The sequence below is a fragment of the Solanum pennellii genome, chromosome 8 (genome assembly GCF_001406875.1).
Source record: "Solanum pennellii chromosome 8, SPENNV200".
In the NCBI taxonomy this organism is placed as follows: Eukaryota; Viridiplantae; Streptophyta; class Magnoliopsida; order Solanales; family Solanaceae; genus Solanum; species Solanum pennellii.
In genome coordinates, this window is record NC_028644.1 from 3,236,078 (window position 1) to 3,262,174 (window position 26,097).

Sequence of the window (26,097 nt, forward strand, 5' to 3'; positions counted from 1 at the left end):
TTAGAAAAGACTATAGTGATCAGTTGAAAAAACACTGGATTTAGACAGAACAATTCATTGAAAGTAACATAATGAATTTAATTATTAAAATAATCATGGACGGAGCAAAGTGAAAATACATGCACTAACATGAAGAATTTTGATTATTATTAAAGTAATCATGACGATCCCATAAGGATAAAAAGAAAATTATTACTCCAATCAATATGCATGCACAAAAACAATATCGTAATTACACTAGATATTCTTTAATTCTCAATACATTAATGACAAGGAAGTTCTTGATTATGACTCTCATTTTTTTTAAAAATTTAGTTTATATTTAATCTGATTAAATTTAAATTAGCGTCTAAATAACTAGTACTCTCCTAACAAAGCGAGTTTGTCAAGGGAAAAATAGACATAACATGAAATATATGCGATGTTCAATTATGACATAAAATCATGGGTATTTACGAAAAAGATCAAAATATTAAATATTGTTTTAGCTAAAGTAAAGTGTTGCTCAATAGTCACACACTTTAAGAAATAATAAATAATAAAGGTAATATTACTTGTTGAATATATTAGATTTAATGTTGTGGAAAATATATTAAATAGTAAATATATTTAATACCAAGAGTAAAATAAACACAACATGATAAATTATCTCTTGATTTTTCAATCTTGACAAGTATTATTAAACAACTATTTTTAATAACAATTAACTAAAAATGGACAAAGTGAATATAACATAAATGTTATGCCGAAAAGGTGTAAACTTGAAAATAAAAATTTTTTCGTGAAAAAACCCTTCAAATCGAAGGTAACAACTATGAAATCGTCGACATACTAATCACTTCACTATAACAATTTATTATGTCTACATAGTAATTTTTTTTTATATATATTTAATATTAATAATCTTAGGTATTATACACCTTAAAAACCAGAAGCACTAAGAAAAGCAAACACAAGACACAAATAAACAATTAAGTCAAGGCACTTGCATAATTTTATTTTATTTTTTACGTATGAAATCAATTATTACTAAAAGATTCCTCTTTTTGCACTGTTATGAGTTAATAGTACAATTATCAGCTTCATTTTATATAATTATAAAAACGTTTTTTTTGTATGTATCAAAAGTACTTATTTTTAGCACTATTGAGATATATTATTAAAGACTCTTAAACAGCAAATTTTAAAAAAAAACAATTAAAAAGGAAATTTAAAAAGGAAAATTACGTAAATTAATATATTTTAAAAAATAATTACGAATTTTAGCGATATCTTTTTTTATTATCATTTATAGCTATGCTTTGTTAAATCTGTAATATATATTAAAAGTGAATTATGTATGCAATATATATGAATTATAATTGTTTTTTGAAATATATCATGTTTGTTTGGTAAAAAATTGTCACATTGTATTATAAGTGTATTAAAATGTGTGATAAATGTATTATTCATCATTAAAATTTATATTATATGTGAATAATAAATCGTTCTTTGTAATATGTATTTAACTTGTATTATAAATGAATTAAAAGTGATCAAGTGAAAAAAAAATATTATTGCTATAAATGATAAATATTTATTTATTATAGTATATTTATGTAAGTTTCCCATTTAAAAAAGTGTCGTTCTTTGAGTTACTCCTGCGATTAAAAAAAATAAATATACTCAGGAACTATCGTAAATGGTATGCATATATACCTTCTGTCATATCTTTGGGACATTGCTGCTCTTGCCATCCAAAAACTAGAACATATATGTTCTTCAATCTAACAGAAGACTACATAAGAACATGCACATGGATTCTTATTCGTCGATCCAATATTTAATAAATGTCGGTTGATGAATAACATTATAATTCATGTATGTACGTCAGTATAAATTGTATATATGCTCTAATTTTTTAATGATAGGAACACCAATATCCCAAAAATATGACGGAGAATATCTACATATCACTTATAATAATTTGAGGTATATTTGTCCATTAACACAATGACAGCGAATCAGTAATATTTCCTTATTTTGTTAGTTTGAAAAATGAATGACACATACCTTTCTAAATTTGAAATCAATACAAATTCTTATGGAGAAAACAACAATGACAAAAATATTTTCTTATTTTGTTAGTTTGAAAATGAATGACACATACCTTTCTAAATTTGAAAATCAATACAAATTCTTATTTCACTCTTGAGGACGATCTTTTACATATATATACAAATGACATGTATAAGACTAATTTTTTGGTATAATACATAAAGTGCCTTTTCATTTGGCCTTAGTTGGTATCTGTGTCTCCTCAACATTAGATATACACAAATAGATACTTAAATTTGAATGAAATTGAATAAATAGATTCCCATTCTCCATGTGACATAATATACGTTCGATGCCATATAATCCCCACAAGTTGTTATGTAGGACAACACAATTTCTACACATTCAATTTATACATGTTTTACACCCTACTTATACACACTCAAAGTTGAAAGATATATATGTTAGTTAAGATCAAATTAAATGATATTTTATGTATTATATTGTACTATAGTCACAAAAATAATATAACATACTACTATATATATATATAAGATTGCGAGTTTCATTTTTTTCAAAAGTTTTTGTCCAATCAGATTATATCATATAAATTTTTTAAAAAAAGAATGTACAAAAATGGAATAAAGGTGCATATTTAAAGGAAAACAAAGAAATAATAATCTTTAAGACCACGTGAAAATGGTGCCATTCCTTCGATTGTCACTTATATTTAAGTCTTTACTAATTTTCCCAAAAGAAATTGTACTAGTTGAAAATGGAAAATTTAATTTCTACTTCATCAACTCCTTCACAACCAAACACACTTCAAAAAATCCTTCAATATATAATCCACAATCGTCAAGAATGGTGGGTTTATGCCATTTTTTGGCAAGCATCCAAGGACGTTAATAACCGTCTCATTTTATCGTGGGGCGATGGCCATTTTCGCGGAACTAAAGATACAACAGGTTCCACGAAAACAGGTCATGGTCAATATCATCAACTTGAGAAGAAATTTGGTTTCAATGGTGTTAGTGATACAAATAATAACGTTACGGATACAGAGTGGTTCTATATGGTATCTATGCCACAATGTTTCGTGGCCGATGATGAACTCGTTATACGAGCTTACTCCTCGGCCTCACACGTGTGGCTAGCTAGTTATTATGAATTGCAACTTTATAATTGTGAGAGAGCTAAAGAAGCTAATTTACATGGAATACGTACGATTGTGTGTATTTCTACAACTAGCGGTGTTGTTGAATTGGGTTCCTCTGATGTTATTCAAGAAAATTGGGAATTTGTTCAATTCATTAGGTCTCTATTTGGATCAAATAATAACATGAATACGACTTCTCATCTACCTGTCAATCAAGGTACATATTTTAAGTTTTTAGTTTTGATTTCTAACTGTATGATCGTTTTATCTAATTATTCTTTAAAAATTTATATGAGATATTTAAATTACATCGTGATAAATATTAAGAAAAAAAAGAAAGACTTTAAAAATTTATGATGATAAACATAGTATAATGTCACAGTTAATTTTTATTTTACTTTTTGCTTAAAAAAGGAAAGTATTTTATTTAATACCCTTTAATATTAAAAATGTCTCAATCCATTTCACCTTTTGGCCCTCCACCTTTATTTTTGGTTAAAAAAATATTCCCCTCCTTCCACTTTCTGATCTAAAATTAATATTAACCCAAATTTAATTTAATTTAATTGGATTCCTTTAGTGATTAATTAGTTGATTCTTTTATTTGTTCTAATAGATAATTCTCTATTAGAACAAATTTTTAATATTAGCTCATTCGAAAATGTTAAAATATTTAACTATAAAAAATTAAACAAAATATTTATTGTTTAAAAATTCTTTCTTATATTTGTTCTAAAAGATATTTCTTTATTTTATTCAAATTTTTATTGGCTCATTCCAGAAAGTTTAAAATATTTAAATATAAAAAATTCAATAAAATATTTATTGTTTAAAAATAAATAATAAAAATCTTATTCTTTCAGACTTTTTTATTTTTATTTTTTTCTCTATGACCTTTTGTTACCTTATTACTAAATTTCATCCTGATCCAATAATGCAAACCTGCTACTATTACCATCAATAATGAGAGTACATTTTTTTTTATTTTTTTGGGAATAAAATAGAAGAAAATTTAGTGTAGTGTTAGCCATCATAAGATGGATTTCGATGCCCATGTATAGTGGTTCCTAGAAGAATAAAATAAATGATTTATTATTATTATTATTATATGTTATTTATTAAAAATTAAATTAAAGAAAACATCAAATATCAATATAATAAGATTTTAATAAGATGATTTGAATATAACTTAAAAAATTAATTAAAATAAATAAAAAATCATTCCACAAATTAAAAACATAAAATAAATGCGTACGAAACGTAAAATAAAGTAAATAATTTATTATGTAAAAATGAAGAGTAAAAATTTTGTTCTGTTGAATTAAAACGTAAGAAGAGGACAGAAACTTGGTCACTTCTGCTAGTGACCAAGGCTGCCATAATATATATATATATATGTTGATGATGTACATGATAGAGTTTGAATACAAATAGAAAAGAGCTATCCTAATCAATAAAGGATGTTGAGTTTACATAGAAGACTTATTGTCATCTAACACCCTCCGGCAAGCACATGTCGGGTTTGGAGACAGTGAGCTTGGATCGTAGATGAGCAAAACGAGGGGAGCTTAGAGCTTTAGTGAACACATCAGCAGTTTGATCAGTGGAAGGAATGTACTTAACACAAAGCTGGCCACGAGCAACCTTTTCGCGAACAAAGTGATAATCAATTTCAATATGCTTCGACCTTTGATGAAAGACAGGATTGGCAGTGAGATAAATGGCACTGATGTTATCACAGAATATCACAGGAGGACAAGGACAAGGCAATCGGAGTTCCTTGAGCAAACTAGCTATCCAAGATACTTCTGATGCGGCAAATGCAATGGCACGATATTCAGCTTCAGTGCTGGACCGAGCTACTACCTTTTGCTTCCGTGAGGACCAACTGATTAGATTAGGACCATAATATACAGCAAAGCCATGATGAGAACGACGATCATCAGGATCAGCAGCCCACCCTGCATCACAGTAGACATGTATAGTAGATGAAGTGGATGGAGTGATGGAGATACCATGCGTAAGGGAGCCTTTGAGATAGCGAAGGATTCGTTTTACGGCTTTCCAATGATCTAATGTAGGATTCTGCATGTATTGGCAAACACGACTAACTGAGAAGGAGATCTCTGGTCGCGTAATGGTCGCATACTGAAGAGCACCAACAATGCTTCTAAATAATGATGGATCATCAAAGGTTTCACCATGTTTGGACAACTGAAATGTGGTGTCCGCTGGAGAAGGAGAAGGCTTGCAATCTGTCATTCTTGTTCGAGTGAGTAAATCTCGAATGTAGCTAGTTTGAGAGAGATGCATTCCAGATCCGACACGACTAACTTCAATACCCAAGAAAAATGAGAGATTACCAAGGTCTTTTAAAGAGAACTCAAGATCAAGAGATTGGGTGAATGAGGATATATAAGAGGGATCACTACCCGTTATGATGATGTCGTCCACATAAACTAAGAGGTAGGTAGTGGAGGAAGGAGTATGACGGACAAACAAGGATGAGTCAGAGTAACAACAAGTATAACCATGCGATAGGAGAAATGTTTTGAGCTTGAGAAACCAGGCGCGAGGAGCTTGCTTTAGTCCATATAACGCTTTCGACAAGCGACACACAAAATGTGGGTGAGACTTGTCAATAAAGCCTGGTGGTTGAGACATGTAAACAACCTCCGTAAGGTCACCATTAAGGAATGCATTGTTAACGTCTAATTGCTTAAGAGCCCAACCTTTAGTCACTGCATAAGATAAAACAAGTCTGATGGTTGAAGGTTTGACAACTGGGCTGAATGTATCATGAAAATCCACCCCCTCTTCTTGATGAAAACCTTTGGCAACTAAGCGAGCTTTGTACCTTTCGATTGAACCATCTGCTCGTCGCTTAATACGGTATACCCATTTGCAACCCACCACATTTGCAGTGGGAGGGCAGGGAACAAGTGTCCAAGTGCAGTTACGACGCAATGCTTGATATTCAGCTTCCATGGCGCACAACCACTCAGGAGAGGATGCAGCTTGCTTATAGGTTTTTGGTTCACTTGCTATAACGGATGAAACTGGGGTAGGATGGCAAGATACAACAAGTGTTTTAGGCTTGAGGGAATTTGTTTGAGCTCGTGTGGTCATAGGATGATTGGAAGAAGTAGCAGGCCGGAAATATGTGGGAGCATTCTGATTTGTGCTTGAAGCCGAGGACGCGACGGTGGGCGTACATGTATTGTGTGGTGGAGATATTGTGGTGGATGAATGAGGTACTGGTAGGACTCGAGTGGATAGGGAGGATGAGGAAGGGGAATCTGCCAGTGAATGGAGTAAAGGTGAGGCAGCAGATGTGGGAAACGCATTGGAAATTGATTGTAGAGAAGTTAAGGATGAGGGTGGTGAGTTGTCACTGGAGCAAGAAGAAAACTTGTTGTAATGAGGATAGGGAAATCTATCTTCATCGAACGTCACATGACGAGCAATGTACATCCTATTGGTGGGGGGATAATGACATAGATAACCTTTATGCTTCGAACTATAACCCAAGAAGACACACGGAAGAGAGCGAAAATCAATTTTATGATGATTGTAAGGACGTAGAAAAGGGTAGCATAGACACCCAAATTTTCGAAGAAGTTGGTAGTCCGGTGGATGATGATATAGAGCTTGATAGGGTGATTTAAAGGATAATATAGGAGTGATGGTGCGGTTATGTAGGTATGTGGCGGTAGAAAAAGCATGCTCCCAGTATTGATATGGAAGACATGCGTGAGCAAGTAAAGTTAGTCCTTTCTCCACAATGGTGCGGTTACGTCTTTCTGGAGCCCCATTTTGTTCATGAGTGTGAGGACAAGAGAGACGATGAGTTATGCCGATGGATTGGGCATATGAAGACACATTACGATACTCCCCACCCCAATCAGTTTGCAAAGTTTTGATGTTTCTGCCAAATTGTGTGGAAACCATCTTATGAAAGTATTTAAAAACATCAAATACTTGTGATTTTGTTGACAAGAAAAATATCCAAACAAATTTAGTAGAATCATCAAGAAACTGAACAAAATACTTGTTTCCATTAATAGAAAGATGCGGAGAAGGCCCCCAAACATCAGAATACACCAAATCGAAAGGGAATAAACTACGACTAGAGGAAGATGCTAACGGGAGCCTATGACTTTTTCCTAATTGACAAGATCCACAAACTGCAGGCATTTTGTTGGAAGTCACTGGAAGATTAAAACTAGAGACTAAACGACGTAAAAGTTGCTCATGGGGATGACCAAGGCGTTCATGCCACGCTTGGAGTGATGCTCGAGATATGACAAAGGCGCGAGGAGTTGAGGATGAGATAACAGGAAGCCCACCACCATCGAAACGATATAAACCATCATCAATTGACCCGCGGAGTAGTATTTTTCCCTGAGGATCCTTCACAAAACAACATGAGGGATGAAATTCCATAAAGACATTATTATCTTTAGTAAATTGAGAAACACTCAGTAAACTCTTGGTGATGGAAGGAACATGAAGAATTTTATTAAGATGAAGAGGTCGAGTAGCACAAGAAAGCTTAGAGGAGCCGATGTGATTAATAGAGAGTTTTTGGCCATTACCTACAGCAAGCTGATCCTCACCATTATAGTCTGTGTGAATAGATAGTTGAGACAAGTCTGACGTAACATGATTGGTAGCACCTGAGTCCGCAAACCATGAATTATCAATAATAGCCGAAGGAGACATCATAGAATTAGTCGAGGGAGTAACCATATTGGCTTGTGGACGGTTAGAGGATCGGGTTGGTGGGTAGGTATCCATGTTGTTGCGGTTGTAGCAATTACGAGCATGGTGGTTGGGTTTCTCACATATTTGACAGATTATGCGAGGTGATGATCTATTAGAGGAACGAGGGGGGTTGGTATTGGTCGGGCGAGTGGAGGATTTTTGAGAGGTGGTGACACTTTGTTGATTAGGATATCCAGTGATGGGGGAGCGGTTGGAGTATTGACGAGATATGGCATTGGCTTGAAGTTGGAAGGATTTGGTTTCCTCAGCCAGTTTCTCCTCTTCTTGGAGAAGTAAACCAAGAAGTGAGTCAGTGGTGAGGTTATCAAGGTGAGGGTTAATGGCAGAGCGAAAAGGTCCATAGGAAGAGTCTAGTCCGAACAAAATAGCACTCATAAGTTCTTCGTCTGTTATGGGACGGGCAGCAAGGGCTAGACTATGGGATATAGTTCGTTTCTTGTCAACATAGTCCATAATGGTTGAAGAACCCTTAGTGGTGGTTTGGAGTTGGTGGCGAAGTTGCATGACGCGAGCTCGGGATTGAGATTGATAAAGGTTGGAAAGATATGACCAAGCTTCATGAGTGGTACGAATGTGCATTATGTAAGGTATGATAGAATGGCTCATGGTAGTTTTGAGCCAAAGAAGAAGGATTTTGTCCCGCTTCTTCCAAGCCGTGAAGGCTGGATTTGTTGTGGATGCAGAGGTGCCCTGAGTAGTGGTTAAGATAGTGGCGGATGGAGCATTAGTTCCATCAAGATGACCCTCCAAATCAAAGGCTTCAAAGGCAGAATATACGGTAGATTGCCAAAGGTAATAATTTTCGCGATCAAGTTTTATCGGAAGGCCGGGAAGGGCAATTGTTTGGGAGTTGGAGTCAGTTATGGAGAGATGTGTGGAAGAGGATGAATGTGGCTGAACGGCAGCGGCGATGGACTGGTTGGAGTTGTCCATGGTGGCGGAAAGAAAAAAAAATTGGCTCTTTGATACCAAATTAAAACGTAAGAAGAGGACAGAAACTTGGTCACTTCTGCTAGTGACCAAGGCTGCCATAATATATATATATATATGTTGATGATGTACATGATAGAGTTTGAATACAAATAGAAAAGAGCTATCCTAATCAATAAAGGATGTTGAGTTTACATAGAAGACTTATTGTCATCTAACATGTTGTTATTAGTAAGAATTTTATCCTTCATTTCTACACAAAAAATTATTTATTTTATTTTTTAGACTTAAATATTTTGAAGTTAACTAATATTAAGAACTATAATAAATAAGAAATTATATTTTAGAACAAATAGGAGAATTAACTAATTAATAAAAGAACTAAACGAAATTAAATTTGAATCGAGAGTGTTTTTAGACCAAAAAATTTTGGAGGGATATCTTTGAATCAAAAACAAAGATGAAGGGTACTATTAGGTAGGACAAAAAGGAAATTTTTGATCCATTTTCAATAAGTTAGGGCATTCTTGACCATTTATTCTTATTAATAAGAATGTTTATTCATACAAAAAGGAATTAATCTAAACGATATAAATCTATGTCGCACATCAGTTTCAAGAACATTATAATTTCAAAAGAATGAGATTCTTTAAAAACATCAACCCTCCGCAAAATGTGCTTTAGAGATACAAAAAATGAAAACCTATTTGAGCTCAATATTAGTCTCTATATTTAGATCATACAACAACATGAGTATGATTTCTCATTTACACATTAATTAAGGTATTTTGAGTGAGCTTGATTTTGTTTCAATTTTATTATGCGATTCATCTCATTTGAAAGTTAATAGAAATAGTACAATTTTAATTATTTATGTATATTATGTCTGAACATTCTCTTTTATATGAGTCTGATTCCTTTTCAGAGTCTCATTTATTTAATTATATTATGTCTCAACAGTAACATTGGGAGATCATCATAAGGTTGCAAAATGTGAATCACCCCAACAAGAAGAAGATATAATAGTAAAGCAAGAAATGACTATCGGAAATTTATTATCTGAATCGGGTATTTCTGATTTCGAAAATGATGACTCTTCAACCATCAACAATATTATGAATCGGTCAATAAAACGAGCAAAGAAGGGTGATTCGAGCAATATAAGACGAGAAATGGCTATGGATGTTCACGTAGAGGCAGAGAGAAAAAGAAGGGAAAAGTTAAACCATAGATTTTACGCTCTACGGAGCGTAGTCCCATACGTGTCCAAAATGGACAAAGCTTCGTTGCTAGGTGACGCAGTTACTTATATCAATGAACTTAAAGATAAAATTAAAAATTTAGAATCCAAATTAATCGAGCCCCAGAAAAAACATATACTGATGGAACAACACGATTCTCATAGTGCGTCCTCCACTATTGTAACTGATCATGGGGCAAACAATAAGTCATTATTTTCTAGCAACGGGGCACGAAACGGGATGGAAATTGAAGTGAAAATTATCGGATCTGAAGGTGTGATTCGGGTTCAATCTCTGGATATGAACTATCCATGCACTAGATTGATGAACGCGATGAAAGAAATGAAATTTCAGATTTACCATGCAAGTATTTCCAGTGTTAAAGATTTGATGCTTCAAGATATCGTGATTAGGGTTCCTGAGGAGTTTTCGAATGAGGAAACATTGAAATCTGCTATCATCTCAAAATTAAGTGTTATGGAGAATTAATTGATATTAAGCATATAGTATTATTCTATGTAATTCATATATATATGTGTGTGTTTGTATTTGTTAGTTCGTTTAATTAGCTTGTATGTAATGTGTGTGACGATCAAGAGCGACTTTTGTCTGCTCTGGTACCATGTCATGTAGTGTGTAACTATCTTATTTAAAAGTTTAAATTGTTAGATAAAATATATTTTTATTAGTTGATGATATTTTCAACAAAATGCAATTGAGAATTTCAACCGATTGAATATTACTACCATTATCAAGAAAAAAGACCTTCAATCTTCATTAACAATAAGAAATGTGTTGTGTTTTGTCCTTTAAAATGCTCAAAACTCTCAGAGGAACTCAAATATAAATTTATGTTAGGTCATATAGGAAGAAAATAGACAAAACTCTTCCAAGGCTTTGATCCAATGGTAAGAACACGATGTGTGATGTATAAGGTTAGACACATGCCACATGTTTGAATTTTACCGTGTATAAAATCGTGATATGTATTTGAATTTATCGTATATAAAATCGTGATATGTTTAAATAGAAGAGGATAGAAGGTCAAATTCAATTTCTAAGCAAATTCGAATCAAGCATCATTGACAAAAATTGAGTCCGGAGCTTAAAGGGTATAAAATATTAACAAAAATTATAAAACGATATATAAAATTTTATATCAACCAAAACGATAAAATCACTGGAACAACAACGATTTCTTCCGCCGAAAAAGCAAAATCGCTGCTACTGCAGTGATTTTGCAAAATGTATTTTTTTTAAAAAAAAAAATCTTTAAGAAAATCGCTGCCTAGGCAGCGATTTTCATTTATTTTTTTAAAAAAAGAATTCATGAAAATCGACGGCACACATCTTCATTTGAATTTTTCTTTTTAAAAAAATGAAAATCGCTGCATTTTGCAAAAACGCTGCTATTGCAGCGATTTTACTTTTTCCGACGGAGGAAATCGCTATTGTTTCAGTGATTTTGCCGTTTTGATTAATATAAAATTTTATATACCGTTTTGGTATTTTTGTTAATATTTTATACCCTTTATGCTCCGAACTCGACAAATTTTTTTGTTATGAATGAGGTACAACTTACACTAATTATATGAGAGAGTATTTTATTATTATATTTAAATTCGTGGGGATCTATAATGAAATTCATAGTCTATATATTGATATTAACAAAAGTACATAGTTGGTCTGTGTTGAATAATTTATTATTATACAAAATATATTTGGGCCTGAGAATTTGGTATTTTTTTTAATTATATTAATTATGAAGATTATAAAGATGCCAAGACCAAAGTAGCCAAAAGTATTTAACCTTTATCAAAAGTAAAGGACTTCAATTCCTCTAATTAGATTTTATGTCTAATTCTTATAATATAAACTCCATTATTTGTCCTTCAAAATTTTCAATAGTAAGATCACCTATTTCTCCACCTTCACTTGTCAATGCATCTATTCTTTAATTATTTTCCTAATATGTTATTATTAGATTACTATATTCTTACCTAATTAATAATGAAAGAGCTATTAATAGCAGTGCTAACTATAATATCTTTTTAGCCACAATATATATAATAGAGCTTTCATCTATTTCTTCACTATATTATATTTCATGCATGGGTTTCTTATCCATGGGATACCCCTAATTATTGGTTAATGATCATATACTCCCTTCATTATAAATTATTTATCTTATTTTTTTTAAGAACACAAAATTTAAAAACAATTTGGTGCATTTAATATATCATTAATCTAAAATTACAGGATTCAACTTCGTATCAAATTAAACACGTAAAACAAGTGAATTGAAATAGAAGAAGTATGTGTTTTAATATATTAAAAATCCACTGCTTTATTATAAGAACAAAGTGATCGATTGAGTAGGCAAATGAATCGATTAAGGTCGATTTATCTAAGAAAATGATCAGATGATTACACACTTCAATAATAACAATATTAATATAAGGTATTTCGTGACCTGATATTCAACAACAACAACCAAAAAAAAAAAGGAAATGAAAATTAACCTAGTCCAATAAAGCTTTTAACTATATCCAAATTAATTTTTCTTCATTGGATATCGTTTTTAACTTATGATTAAAAAAAATAAAATGATATACGGTACGTACGTAACGAGTAATAACACATTTCTTTAGGATCTTGAAAATAATCAAACACTTGTAGAGATATTTCAATTAATTACTAGTGGAATTAATTATTATTCCAAATTTCTTCAAGTTCTCTAGCAAAAGCTTGTTGTCTTCCTACAACAATGGTGATATGATCTTTGTTCTTGACAACGTTAACGCGAGCACGAGGGACTCTGGACTGTACATTGTAGCTGCATTCGACAGGGATAAGTTCATCGTCTTCACCATGAATCACCGTTACTTCGCCTTTTAGACGATTTTTCACCATGTCTAAGTATCCTTCTATTTTTCCAGCAGTACCACAAATGATGTTGTGTAGTGTATGCCATGCTGCATTGTGTGTGTGGCAGCAAAATCCATCTACTAGGTATGTTCTTATCCTGTATATATATAGTTAATATCGAATTATCGATCATCATAAATGAATACGATATTAAAACAAGAGTTTTTGATGTATAAAACATTTCGTATTTAATAGGGGGTTTAGGGTATTGGATGTCATATATAGGACAAGTCTACTACTTTGTTTATGTGACTAATATTGTCATTATGATAAATGAATGGGATGAGCCACAATAGTGAAAGGAGTTTAATACAAGCATATATATATATCAAAAATTTTATCATTGCTTTAAGACTACTGTTCAAAAAACTATTGCTATTGAAAGACAGAAAGGAGATTGATTAAGGTAATTTGTTTGTTAAAGTAGATTTAACAAAAAAAGTTTATTGGAGTATGGAGATGATATAATAAGAAGTATATATAAGTTCTACTTCCTCCGTTTCACAAAAAATGGTCTGATTTGATTTGGTATGAAGTTTAAGAATACAAAGAAGATTTTATAATTTTGTGGTCCTAAATTAAAGTTATGTCAAATGTACTTAACTGTTCTTTAATCTTGTGGCCTTAAACATGTCACGTGGAAAACTAAAATTAAAATATAACTAAAAAAAGAAAGAGATCATTCTTTTTTAAACAAACTAAAAAGGAAAGGAGGTCATTCTTTTTTAAACAGAGAGAGTATGTACTTATAATATGCAAAAGATATTTATTCGATCGCTTCTTTTTTTCATTTCTATCCAGTCTTCGAAGCCTGTATTGAATCCCTAATTAAGACTAAATCTAAATCGCTCTTTCTCTATAACCAAAACTTAAACGTGAAATTTTTTATTAAGGATGAAACAGTTTCACCATTACTCTCGACCATGTGGGTATTTATGCAATCACTTACTCTTAAACATTAGTAGTTGTGGGTATTTATGCAACCACTTGCTCTCAAGTCTTAAACATTAGTAGTTGGTGAGTTTGTAAAAATAAGTAACTATCCTACTATTATTATTATTGTTATTATGTTAAATTATATCGACAATGTAATTTTTTCTACAAAAAAAAATATGATTCAACAGAATTCAATTACTTAGCAACAAATTTCATATTGTCATTTATAATTCCACTGTCCTACGTTACTATTTGGGTCAATGGTGAAGAACCGACTTGGCTGACAATTTATACGGATTAATTAATTATAAAGAATTAATGCAACAACAACCTATCAAAAATCAACCATTAATTCCAAGAGAAAAAGACAATTTTGCCCCTGAAAATAATCTCTTACGATCACTAAAAAAAATATTGTTTTTCAAATTTCTTAGTATAAAAATAAAAATCTGACATGAATGACTGAGATAATAAAACGTTTAAGCAAAACCAGGAAAAGGGGGTTGGAGCAGTAGATGCAGTTGGTGGGTGTGTGATTTGCTTTAAGTAACACCCATTCATATCATATTCATTTTTTTTGGCATGGACATTTATTAAAACAGCGATGTATAGAGTTATGAAGAAGGTTGTTGTGCACTGCTTCCTAATTTAATGCAAATAAAATTTCACATTGGTAGGAAAAAAAAGAGTTATTGGTATGACTTTATGATCACTCAGTAGAAAAAAGCGAATAATATCGTATCATATTAAAGATGTTTTTTTGAATTCGTGGTACCAGTAAGAGAAAAAAGTTTGTACGTAAGTTTGGTGATCATAAATACTCGAACAATGTGTAGTTGTACCGGAACTTAGTACTAGAGGAATATTACTGAATGTGTAAAATAGGATTAAATATAATTTATGTTATCATTAAATTAAACCAATATTAATCTTAATACATAATGTGATCAACTTACCCTTTTTCATTAATCTCTCATTATTTTCCTCAATAAGAGTTTCACTAATTTCCTCAAAAAAATTAACACTCTTCCAAGTAATTTTTCCTACTCCATCCGTTCCATTTTATTTGACTTTAGAAACTTGTGATCCAAAATAAATGATCAGATATTTATGTTAATATAAATCATTTCATTGAGGGTAAAATAGTCATTTTAAAGTTAAATTATTACTTTATATAGAAATCTGTCATTCCTTTTTAGAGTGACTAAAATAAAAAGCGAGTCATATAAACTGAGGCGAGGGAGTAGACACGTGATATTGGTGAAGGTAGTTTGGACAATAAAACCTAATTCAATTAGAGAATGTTAGTGTTGGTAGGAAAATTTTGCACAATATTGAAATCATACACAAACACAAAGAGTAACACAAACACAAACACACCTGTTTCTGGTGATGAGTTTGGTGAGAAATTCCCACAAACGATGGTTTTTGCAGATGAGTAAGCAAATTGTTCTACTAACATGCTCATACCAACAAGCTAACGATGCCCCAAATGCAATCACAGGCCATACTCGTCGCGGCGCGATTCGTCTCATCATATACTGCGTTGCTTCTTCTCCCTTTGGTGTTGGAAAATATGGCTAATGTATATAGCATCACAAAACAAAATGATATCAATTGATAAAGTTGTACATGAATCTTTTCCTACATTCTAGGATAACAACATCAGGCGTTAGTAAATTTGATTTATCGATATCGAGTGTTAGTAACATTTGCTCATGTACATTTGAAAATTGAGCAACTCATACTTAGGATAACGACATCAAATGTTAGTAACTAAGTTCTTAATTTGATTTTTGAATATTCTTAATAATAAAACAAGGAATATGAACATGTCCCGTAACATGACTTCTAGCTCCCTCCCTGCCCCACTCTAAAAAAAAAAAGTCTCAATTTTGCCCTTGAGTTAATTTTAAACTATAGTATTGACTTTTTTTTTGGTGGAAAATTTGGATACGTAAGAACCACTAATTAAAACTAAATAGAGTTCTTTTCACCTTTCTCACGGGGCTCTTGTTAATATCAAAATTGTTAATGTATAGATAAAATTGAACGATTTTCTAATCGTAATAAAAAAGAAATTTGATATCTTACCGGTGCAAGTAAAGTGAGGGATTTAATTAAAGCAGGATGCTTTACAGCAAGTGCCAGTGCCAATATGCATCCCAATGAATGTGCCACAATGTGAAAAGATTTGACATTGTATTGCTCTAGTACTGATTTTTCAATCATCTCTAGATGTTCTCTTAAGGTGTAAAGTGACTCTTTAGGCTTCGGACTTCTTCCAAATCCTAGTAGATCCACCGCGAATAATCGATACTTTGATTTTGTACCCTTTGTAAAGTTTGGAAATAGAGTTTCTGTCCAAAACTCTGATGATGAAATGAATCCATGAATGAAAATCACATTTTCTTGTACGTTCTCTGTATTTATAATAACATAAATAAACCACGTTAAACTTATAAAAAAAGTACTACTTTTGTCTAAAATAAGTAACATTTTAGCAAATTAGCCTCTTTCTTATATTGAAAATAAAAAAGTAAAAAGTTCAGATAATCAATCAACTAAACTAGCGGAATTTCCTTCAGTAACATTAAGGGCAACATTAGTTTATATTTCCTCAAATTACCTTTCATCTTGAGAAAGAGTAGATTTGAAGAAACACAGTGAAAAAGACGGACCTTACTGATTTTCTAAAGTGACACTTATTTTGGACCCGAAGATAAGAGAGAAGAGTAGTTACCTTTGGCACCGTCAACATGTACAAAAAGTGTATCTTTGGAAGCGGAAGTCCAAGAATTACAAGTTTTACAATCACAATCCGACCATCTTGGACCAATATTTGACTTTAAGCCGCTAATTTTGCCTTGCAGCATTTCAATAATAGTTGAGTTAACAGTAAAAGTTGAGCGTAGAGCTCCTCTTTTCACAATTGGGGCAGCATTCTCCAATTTGAGCCTTTTAAGCTCATTCATAGTAGATTTCGATACTTCAGATACAAGCGAAGATCGCGTGTACAATGTGTCTGATATTTCTTCTAGCTGCAATTTATTGCGGCTAGAAGAAGTCAGACACACAATCTTGGACTCAGAGACCAAGATTGTGTCACTGCTCGTCATGGTTTGTTTAACTGACGAGCAGTAACAGGGCTTCCACTCTGCTTCCACTATGAAATCAATTACTCTGTATATATAACATAACAAAAAATCAAGAACATCAAGAATTGTGAACACAAAGAAACTAATGACTTCATTCAACATTCTCCCTGCCATTGTGAATGTTAATTTCACCCTTTCGATAATCGACATATTAATTTGTTTGAAAAAGAGTGAAAATTTTAGGGCATCAAGATTCACAAAGATTGTGTTTTGAACTTGCTTTGGTATGTCACAAAGATTATGTTAAAGTTTCTAGTGTCATTAGATGTTTGTAAAAAAACAACTAATGACACTAAGAATACAAATACAAGAAAAGAAAAAAATGTCACAATACCATAAAAAGAAAAGGTGTTGTGTTTTGAGAGAATATAAGTAAAATGTAAAACATATATAAAATGATAACACAATGTTGTTAGTTTTGATTTTATTGGAAGGATAACGTGTGGGGTTGTGATGTTCTTTGTTTCAAAATTTGGTGGGAGAGAAGAAAGGGGGATGTAGATAAATAAATATAGACACGTAAACAAATGAGTGAACTTTTAATGTTAACATTGAAAAAAAAGTTTGATAGGAGACTAAGAAAAACAAGTTTGGTGGTGGTTGAACCTCTCACAAAATAAAAATTAAGATCTTATTTTAGATATGAGAATGCAACTAACAATTTTTATTTTTTTTTAGTATTAGTATTATTATTGTTACCTGCTTTGAGGTTCGATTAATTAGAGGAGGGTAACACGATTTCTACCTATGACGACTCTGTTTTTTAGGTATCAAAATCAAGATAAAGAGTACTTATTACTCCATCATAACCTTTTGTTGGGATTTTTTCTGAATTTCTTATCATGATTGAATTTTCATTTTACTAAAAAGAAAGCACAAATTTTACCATATTTGGCTAGTCATTTCCCTCGTAGGAAAAGATTTATGACTCTATAAAATAGATGGTTATTTCTTCTTACTTGGTAGCATTCAACAATGTAGTCATAGGGGTTTTGTGTAAAAGGAGAAACAGTGAGACACAAGTGATACATTATCACTATTGTGAACCTCTTTTAATCTGAGTGAATTATGTGAGGTTATTTCTCTCGATATTGTAGTCTTTCTTCTATATAGTGAATTGCTCATCTCCTCTTGTGAATGTTTGTCGATTGATCAAACCATATTAAATATTTTCGTCTCTTATGATATATTTTTCGTTTGTCTTCTTACCTATGGTCTTTCAAAATTCACTTGAATTTACTAATTTCCGGTAACACCTAAATATTTTGATCCTAACACCTTTAACCTATTACTACATGTAATTCTTTCATAGAAAATGGTTCAAATTGAGTCGGTCTCTACATTGTTATTATATATTGTATATGTATAACTTAAAGTGCTACCTTAGATTAGAAATATGGAATATTTTTGTTAGATAGAATGATGTAAAGTGTTTCTAGAAAAAATAATTATTCCAATAGCTGTAATAAAATTAACTTATGAGCTTCGGTAATCTATGTAAGCACACTCATTTTATTTAAGGGAGCACTAAATTGCTATAACTTATAGCATACACTTAAGACAAGTTGGAGGATATAAAACATAAAGTTGTTACAAAACAACATATATTTAGTCAAACTTATTCAAGAGTTTTCTTTATTTCAGGTAAATAATAATTAAGCGCATTTATCTGTCGATAAAGACATGTTAAAATAATTTTTATCTTAAACATTAAATAGCTCGTTGAAAAAAGCGTAAAAATAAGTAAGCATACTCTCAACTCGAAATTAATAGGGAAGTCTTAAAAGCTTGCCAAGTGGCTACGTGACAGTAAAAAGGGATGTAATGCCATGTTTTGGCTAACAAGTGTAAGCATTTAGTTAAAAATTTAAATGCTAAATCATCACTTAAAATAATAAAGGATCTTGCTAAAATTTTGTATAAATTATATAATTAAGGGTTAAGATAGAGTGATAAATATATCTTTATTCTTAATCAGATGTTTTGAGTTCGAATCTTTTTAAGTAGAGAATCGTCTTTATTGCATCCAAATTTAATTGCCAAACCTGCTTGTATTAATTGCTAAGTATCCCCAGCCACATGAGTTTGGCAGTTGCCATCCCCACAAACTGTAAAAGCCAACCCCTTCTGTTGACATTAAAATGTTTCATTTCGTAGTTCATGGGTTTCGAAGTAACAATAAAATTATATTTCAAAGATTCGAATCGTAGATTAGATCAACTATTGCTGCTTATGTTATTGGAGTCTGCCTATACAACCTAAATGTGAAATATCTTGTGCAAGAGATAATATTTTATTTATTTTTTTTCGTTTAATAATAGTTATTCATTATACTTTGAGATATTTAATAATATTTGTTCACTTTATGAAATCAACAGATAATTTTATATTTAGTTTTTAATTTACTCTTATTATTAATTGTAATCATTTCCTCTATTTGTTATGCGGAATTCGAGATAATACGAGAAAATATAAACGCGAAAAATAAAGACAACAGATTTACGTGGTTCACCAATAAATTGGCTACGTCCACGCGAAAAACAAAGACAACAGACCCCCGTCCTTTCTGTTTGTAACGGGTCCGATTCAAGGCATTCAACACTATTCGTTTAAAAAATGACATAATTTGACTTGGAACGGAGTTTAAGAAAAGAAAGAAGATTTTTTAATTTTGTGGTTTTAAATTAAAGTTATATCAAATGTACTAAAATGTTCTTTAATCTTGTGGTGAGAGTTAAAAGTTAAAGTGTAGCCAAAAAGGTAAAAGGGGGGTCATTCTTTTTTAAACAAATTAAAAAGGAAATAAGGTTATTCTTTTTTAAACGGAGGTAGTATCTATTATATTTTTCAAGATATTATATTTATTATTCTTTCGGTACACTTTTACTTGTTACATTTTGATTTGACACACTCATTAAGAGAATAATTATTAACATGCGTATTTTATCATACTATCCCTCTGTCTTGAAAATAAGTAATAAATGATGAGGGTAAAACATGGAAAAAATATACTTCCTCCATTTAAAAAAGGATGACCTAGTTTGACTTTAAACGGAGTTTAAGAAAAGAAAGAAGACATTTTAATCTTGTGGTTCTAAATTAAAGTTATGTCAAATGTACCAAAATGTCCTTTAATCTTGTGGTCTTAAACATGTCACGTGGAAAGATAAAAAATGTTACCAAAAAAAGGAAAGAGCCATTCTTTTTTAAACAAACTAAAAAGGAAATTGAGTCATTCTTTTTTTAAACGGAGAGAGTATTGTCTTTTCTTGATATGTCAAAAGTGACAAAGTAAAATTGAAAATGTATTATCAAAATAAGTGCAGAGGTTAACCCAAAATCTGAAGACTTGGGGTCACCAATATTACCTTAGCTCAAATATGATTTCTACGATAAACTTAAAAAATAAAAATAATAAATAATTATTTTTTTATTATATCTTAATTTATATCAGTTTCTCAAGATAAATATACACCTTACATATCTTACATATGATTTTTTCGAAGTGCAACCCTATCCTATAGTAATATTTAAAGGGTGATATAGTAATATTATTCTTCTATTTATGAATTTCTTACGAAGCATGGAAAATCAATTTCTTTCTTAGATAATGCTTTCTTCGATTTATTTATGTAATTTTATTTAACTTAATACGTAATTTAAAAAAGATAAACTTTTAAAACTCGTGACGATAACACTTATTGCTACATGTGTATGAAAGTAAATATTGGGAGAAGATAGGCAGTCTTGCTCTTTAATTAATTATTCACAAAATTCAAAATTTTCTAACTTATTTCCTGTGGTGAAGAAGGAAGTTGAATGTGAAGGGGTCCTGTTTAGTATTTATTGTTTTTTGCCTTTTGTGTTAGGAAGAGAGTTTTAGGCAACTAATGGATCTCACCAAATTCTACCTTTATTAATGGCAAGGTAGCTACTAGACAATTTGTTTGGCTACTGAAAACAACTTCTTTTTTTTTCAATTCTAACTCTGATTAAATTTGAATTCGCGTTAAATAATTTCACATAGAGAAAAAGTGCTCTTAGAAGACTCGAATTCCGGACTCTGATTAAAGATGAATAAATACTTACAACGCATTCCTTTGCTTGTACTTATTCGTATTTGAATATTTTTTTGTTAGATTTATTATTAATAAAAAGCCACTAAACCATTGTCTTGCGGTATGCATTGCTTTTTTTAAAAAATAAAATAAAATACTTATCAAACTATTTGGAAAAAAATAAAATCAAAGTATTTGGAAAGTTTTGTTCAAAGTTGTGTGTTTTTCCATCCAACATAAAATTAAATATTTATTACTTTGTGAACATAAATTAAATACAATGAATTTGGTATTAAGATAAACAAAGAAGGTGGGTAACGTAAATATTTAATTTTATTACTCTGTCGATAGTATCTCATTAAGAATGCAACATGTGGGAGTTGATGCACCTTTTTTCTCCACTCGTATTCGATATCAACGTTAAAGTTCAATTAAATATAAATTCGCACAGATGCATCTTTGAAGATTGTCCACTAAGATAATCAATTGGTGTGCGACAGGATAGATTATACTTTTCGATCTTTAATAAAGCGTCTCAAATTATAGACATAAAATTACATAAGTTCTTGATAAGAAGTGGTCTCTCTTTGATAGGTCTTACCAGGCTCGAAATTAGATTAACCAGAATAATATGCACGTATTAGTTATTCGAGTAAATACGTTAGATAATCAACTCATATTTAAGAAGTCGCTATATAATATCACTTTCATTTTTTTGGACTATAATATCACCTAACTACGTATTAAAAATTCATTAAATATTTGACATGTTGTTTGGAAGAATATTTCCTTTACATACATGTACAAAATTATCGGACCTCAGTAAGAAAGTTCATAAAAATGACCATTTCAAATATCTTCACATGATATGACGTTAGATACATATATTTAAAAATGCATAGTATCAATTTCAAAAGATTATTACAATGACCATTTCAAAGGTACCTAGTACAATTTAATAATTTTAACAACTCATGCAAAGTGCCTGACATTTTTACCATTTCATATCCCATCAATATATTATTGATACATAATATACATATATATAGTTGTTGATATTTAACTATTACCATATGGTTCTTGTTATAATAATAATAGTAACATATATATAGAAACAATGTATGTACATCATAATCTTGCAACTTTCACTATGACAATACTAATGATATTTATTTTCCAAATGTTTTATGTATTGCCCTTTTGTTCATCTACTTCAATTGCTACATTTGTGTTTGGAGATTCTTTGGTTGATTCTGGCAATAACAACTTCTTGTTTACCCTCTCTAAAGCTGACTCTCCTCCATATGGCATAGATTTTAAACCTTCTCATGGCCACCCTACTGGAAGATTCACCAATGGTCGCACCATTTCCGATATCGTTGGTAATTTTACTGACTTAATTCATGTTTCTGAGTTTAAGTTCTATGTACTGATGATAGCGTAAGGTAATATCACATGTAAAACCTATTTCCCTCGTCTCAATTTATCTGACACTAGGGATTTATCTGAGTAACGATAAAATGAGAATTGTAAGATTAAATTGTTTCTATTTATTTTTATTAAAAAATAGAACAAATTAAAAAGGAAATTAGCTAAAAGGGTATGACAATTAGCTAGGTACCTTGTTGGTCACTAAACAATCTTTTTTTTTTTTTTTTGTCTTGTAGGTGAAGCTCTTGGAGATAATTCATTTCCTCCACCATATTTATCACCAAATGTGGAGTCAAATGCAACAAATATTGGAATTAATTATGCTTCAGGTTCTTCAGGAATTTTGGATGCAACCGGAACTCTTTTTGTTAGTACCATATTCTTTTTTTTCGTCTAAGATTTTACTTATATACGCTGACAACTTGAGTTCGTAATCTGCATTTTTACTTAAAGGAAATTTATATAAATTTTATTAGCTTAAGAGATAATTACTTAAATACATTCTAGTTTGCAATATCACAAAATAAATCTTATCAAATTTTGGTGCGTCCAGATATATATATCTAGGAATATATATATATATATATATATATATACACACACATATGAAGTCAAAATTAGGTGTAATTTGTTCTAGATACACTATATCCAAGTGAATCCTTCTCATGTCGCTCGCCACCTGGTATCCCAAATACATGCGATTCACACCGTATACAAATATATACATGTATCGTCTATCTAGTGTGATTCACATGTATCTCTGATACATGACATCTCTTTTCCTATCTCGTTCATCTCTCTCCCAATTTTGGTTTATTAGTAAAACATATAAGTAGGTGTATATTACTCAATATATGATAGAAAACTCTTAATAATTAGTGACAAAATACATAATGGCATGAATGTATGTGTAATAAAGTTGTTTTTCTTTATTTTAACGTGTTATAACAGGTAAAATATTTTAAAATTCTGATAGAGATGACATATGTTGCAGATTGGGAGAGTGCCATTAAGGGAACAAATCAGCAATTTTGAGGAAAGCAGAAAATACATTGTGAATTCAATGGGAGAGGAAAATGCAAAGAGATTCATAAAGAAAGCAATGTTTTCTATAACAATTGGATCTAATGATATTATAAACTATTTTCAACCATCTATCCCTTTTATAAGTGATGAAAAAAAGGTTTCTCCAACAACATTCCAAGATTTCCTAATTTCTAACTTGACTATCAACCTTCAGGTACTACTATATTATTCCTATTTTTTTTTTCTTAACTACGTCTGTTTTAATTTATTTGTCTGATTTTGATTTAACATAAAATTTTTGAAATTAAAAAAGGTTTAGAATGATATGTCAAATCAATATGATTGTATGACAAACACTACAAAAGCATACTAAGGAGAGCAAAATTTGAAAAAAAATTTTCTTTGTAAAATGTAAGTTTTTCTTCCACTTTATAAAGTGTAAGAAAAAGTTTTACTTTACAGAGTGTAAAAAAAACTTACATTTTCTAAAGTATAAGAAATAGTTCCGTTATATATTAAAATATACTTGTAATGGACTAAAATATATCTGTAATGGACTAACGAAAAACATTTAAAATATTGAATAAAATGAATTTTTTTCTTTCACTAAGTCTATTTTAGTTATTTCTTAAAATAGTGATTTATTTTGATCACTTTTATTTTTTTGTGGCTTAGTTAAGTTCCGAACTCTTATATATGTCACGTGAAAAGTTATAATGAATGAATTGTCAAAAAAAAGGAAAAATAAAAAGATATAGGAGGAATATTTTATTTCCTCTTTCCAATTTATGTGTAATATTTTCTTTTTTCGAGTCCATTGTAAAAACATTACTATTCATCCAGAGTATGAGAGTCAAAATACACATGATATTCGATGTAAACTCGAGTATAAATTCTTCATATTTTGTATAATAAAATTTATATATATCTATTTCTTTTTTAAATAATTGATAAATTTGACTTCCAAATATTTATACCTTTACGTAAAATGAGACAGGGAACAATTTAACTTAAACTTGTCATCTCTCTCGAGCTTCACTTTTTACTTTCTAATATACAAATATTATAAATCTCATCATTGAAATAAGTGTTTTAGCTAATTGTTTAACCTCTTTATTTTTATTTTTTTAAATTATAGAGATTGCATAAATTAGGGGCTCGAAAATTTGTAGTAGTTGGAGTTGGACCTCTTGGGTGCATTCCATTTATTCGTGCCATTGGATTAATATCAAAGGGTAAATGCTCTATGGAGGTAAACACATTAATCAGAAATTACAATAAGAAACTCAAGTTGGAGCTACATCGATTGAACAAATATATCAAACCTAAAGCCATATTCATATATGCCAATTCCTATGATGTTTTCAGAGAGATCATACTAAATCATAAACAATACGGTACGTTTTTCCTTCGTTGAACTGTATGACCATATCATTTGTAATGTTATAATGTTAGATAATACATATATATTCTTTATTTAAAAAAAGAATATATGTTTTCAATGACATGTGACACGTGCAAATTTATGATAACTCGTAACTTGTTATCTGTCCTGTTGATATGTTGAAGTATGAGTGTCTCATCTAAAAGTTTGTCAGACACTTCAACATCATTAACTAGCTGTAGTACTGATGGTGACCAAAGTCAAACCTAGCCTTAAAGTACTGATTCATCACGTGAATCTAATAACTGTTGCCAAAATTATATATTTGAACTGGGAATTCAATTTTCATTATATACTTCAAATTCATTACAACGGATGATATTATAGAAGGAACCAAGAAGAAAGTATTAGCAATAACTGGTTCTATTATGGGACAACTCATAATGTTCATATCGATCTGTTATGCAATGAGACTTGTACTCATAACATGTTACCTGCTCTATTAACATTTTTAAAGTATGATGGACTCATCTAAAAGTTGTTAGGCACTTCAACATCATTAACTAATTGTATTAATGGGGATCAAAGTCAAATCTAGCATTAAAAGTAATTGATTCACGTGAAACTAATAACTTTTATCCAAATCATATATTTAAATAGAAAAATTCAATTTTTATCACATACTTCAAATTCTGAATCCGACTTTATGATCATTTAATTTGTTAACAATGTTTTGTTTTGTAAAATTTATAGGATTTGAGAATGCTGATGCACCATGTTGTGGAGGATACTTTCCACCATTTGTTTGCTACAAAGGAAAAGATGCTAACACAAGCTCTGTGATGTGTGATGATAGAGGAAAATATGTGTTTTGGGATGCTTATCATCCAACAGAAGCAGCTAATGTTATAATTGCTAAAAAGTTCTTGTATGGTGATGCTAGTATAATATCTCCTATTAACATTCTTCACCTTCATAATTATGGTTCCTAGTATTGGAAAATAATATATCAATGACCTGT

General features: G+C 30.8%; 3 protein-coding genes across 3 annotated transcripts; 2 read left to right on the top strand and 1 right to left on the bottom strand.

The window, feature by feature from the left end:
- Positions 1-2,771: 2,771 nt before the first annotated feature.
- Positions 2,772-10,830, top strand: LOC107027416 (transcription factor bHLH14-like). The gene is made up of 2 exons (XM_015228587.2): positions 2,772-3,413; positions 9,875-10,830. The coding sequence occupies exons 1-2, from the start codon at positions 2,813-2,815 to the stop codon at positions 10,642-10,644; spliced, it is 1,371 nt and encodes a 456-aa protein (XP_015084073.2). The 5' UTR covers positions 2,772-2,812; the 3' UTR covers positions 10,645-10,830.
- Positions 10,831-12,590: 1,760 nt separating this feature from the next.
- Positions 12,591-17,676, bottom strand: LOC107026665 (probable lysophospholipase BODYGUARD 3). The gene is made up of 4 exons (XM_015227710.2): positions 16,763-17,676; positions 16,114-16,442; positions 15,400-15,599; positions 12,591-13,180 (listed from the first exon to the last, which is right to left on the bottom strand). Exons 1-4 carry the CDS (start codon positions 17,325-17,327, stop codon positions 12,862-12,864), a joined length of 1,413 nt encoding a protein of 470 aa, XP_015083196.1. The 5' UTR covers positions 17,328-17,676; the 3' UTR covers positions 12,591-12,861.
- Positions 17,677-22,308: 4,632 nt separating this feature from the next.
- LOC107027417 (GDSL esterase/lipase At5g41890) lies at positions 22,309-26,097 on the top strand. The gene is given in 6 exon segments (XM_015228588.2): positions 22,309-22,338; positions 22,341-22,617; positions 22,903-23,033; positions 23,661-23,906; positions 24,831-25,089; positions 25,830-26,097. Coding segments are annotated over 6 exon segments (1,182 nt in total). The 3' UTR covers positions 26,069-26,097.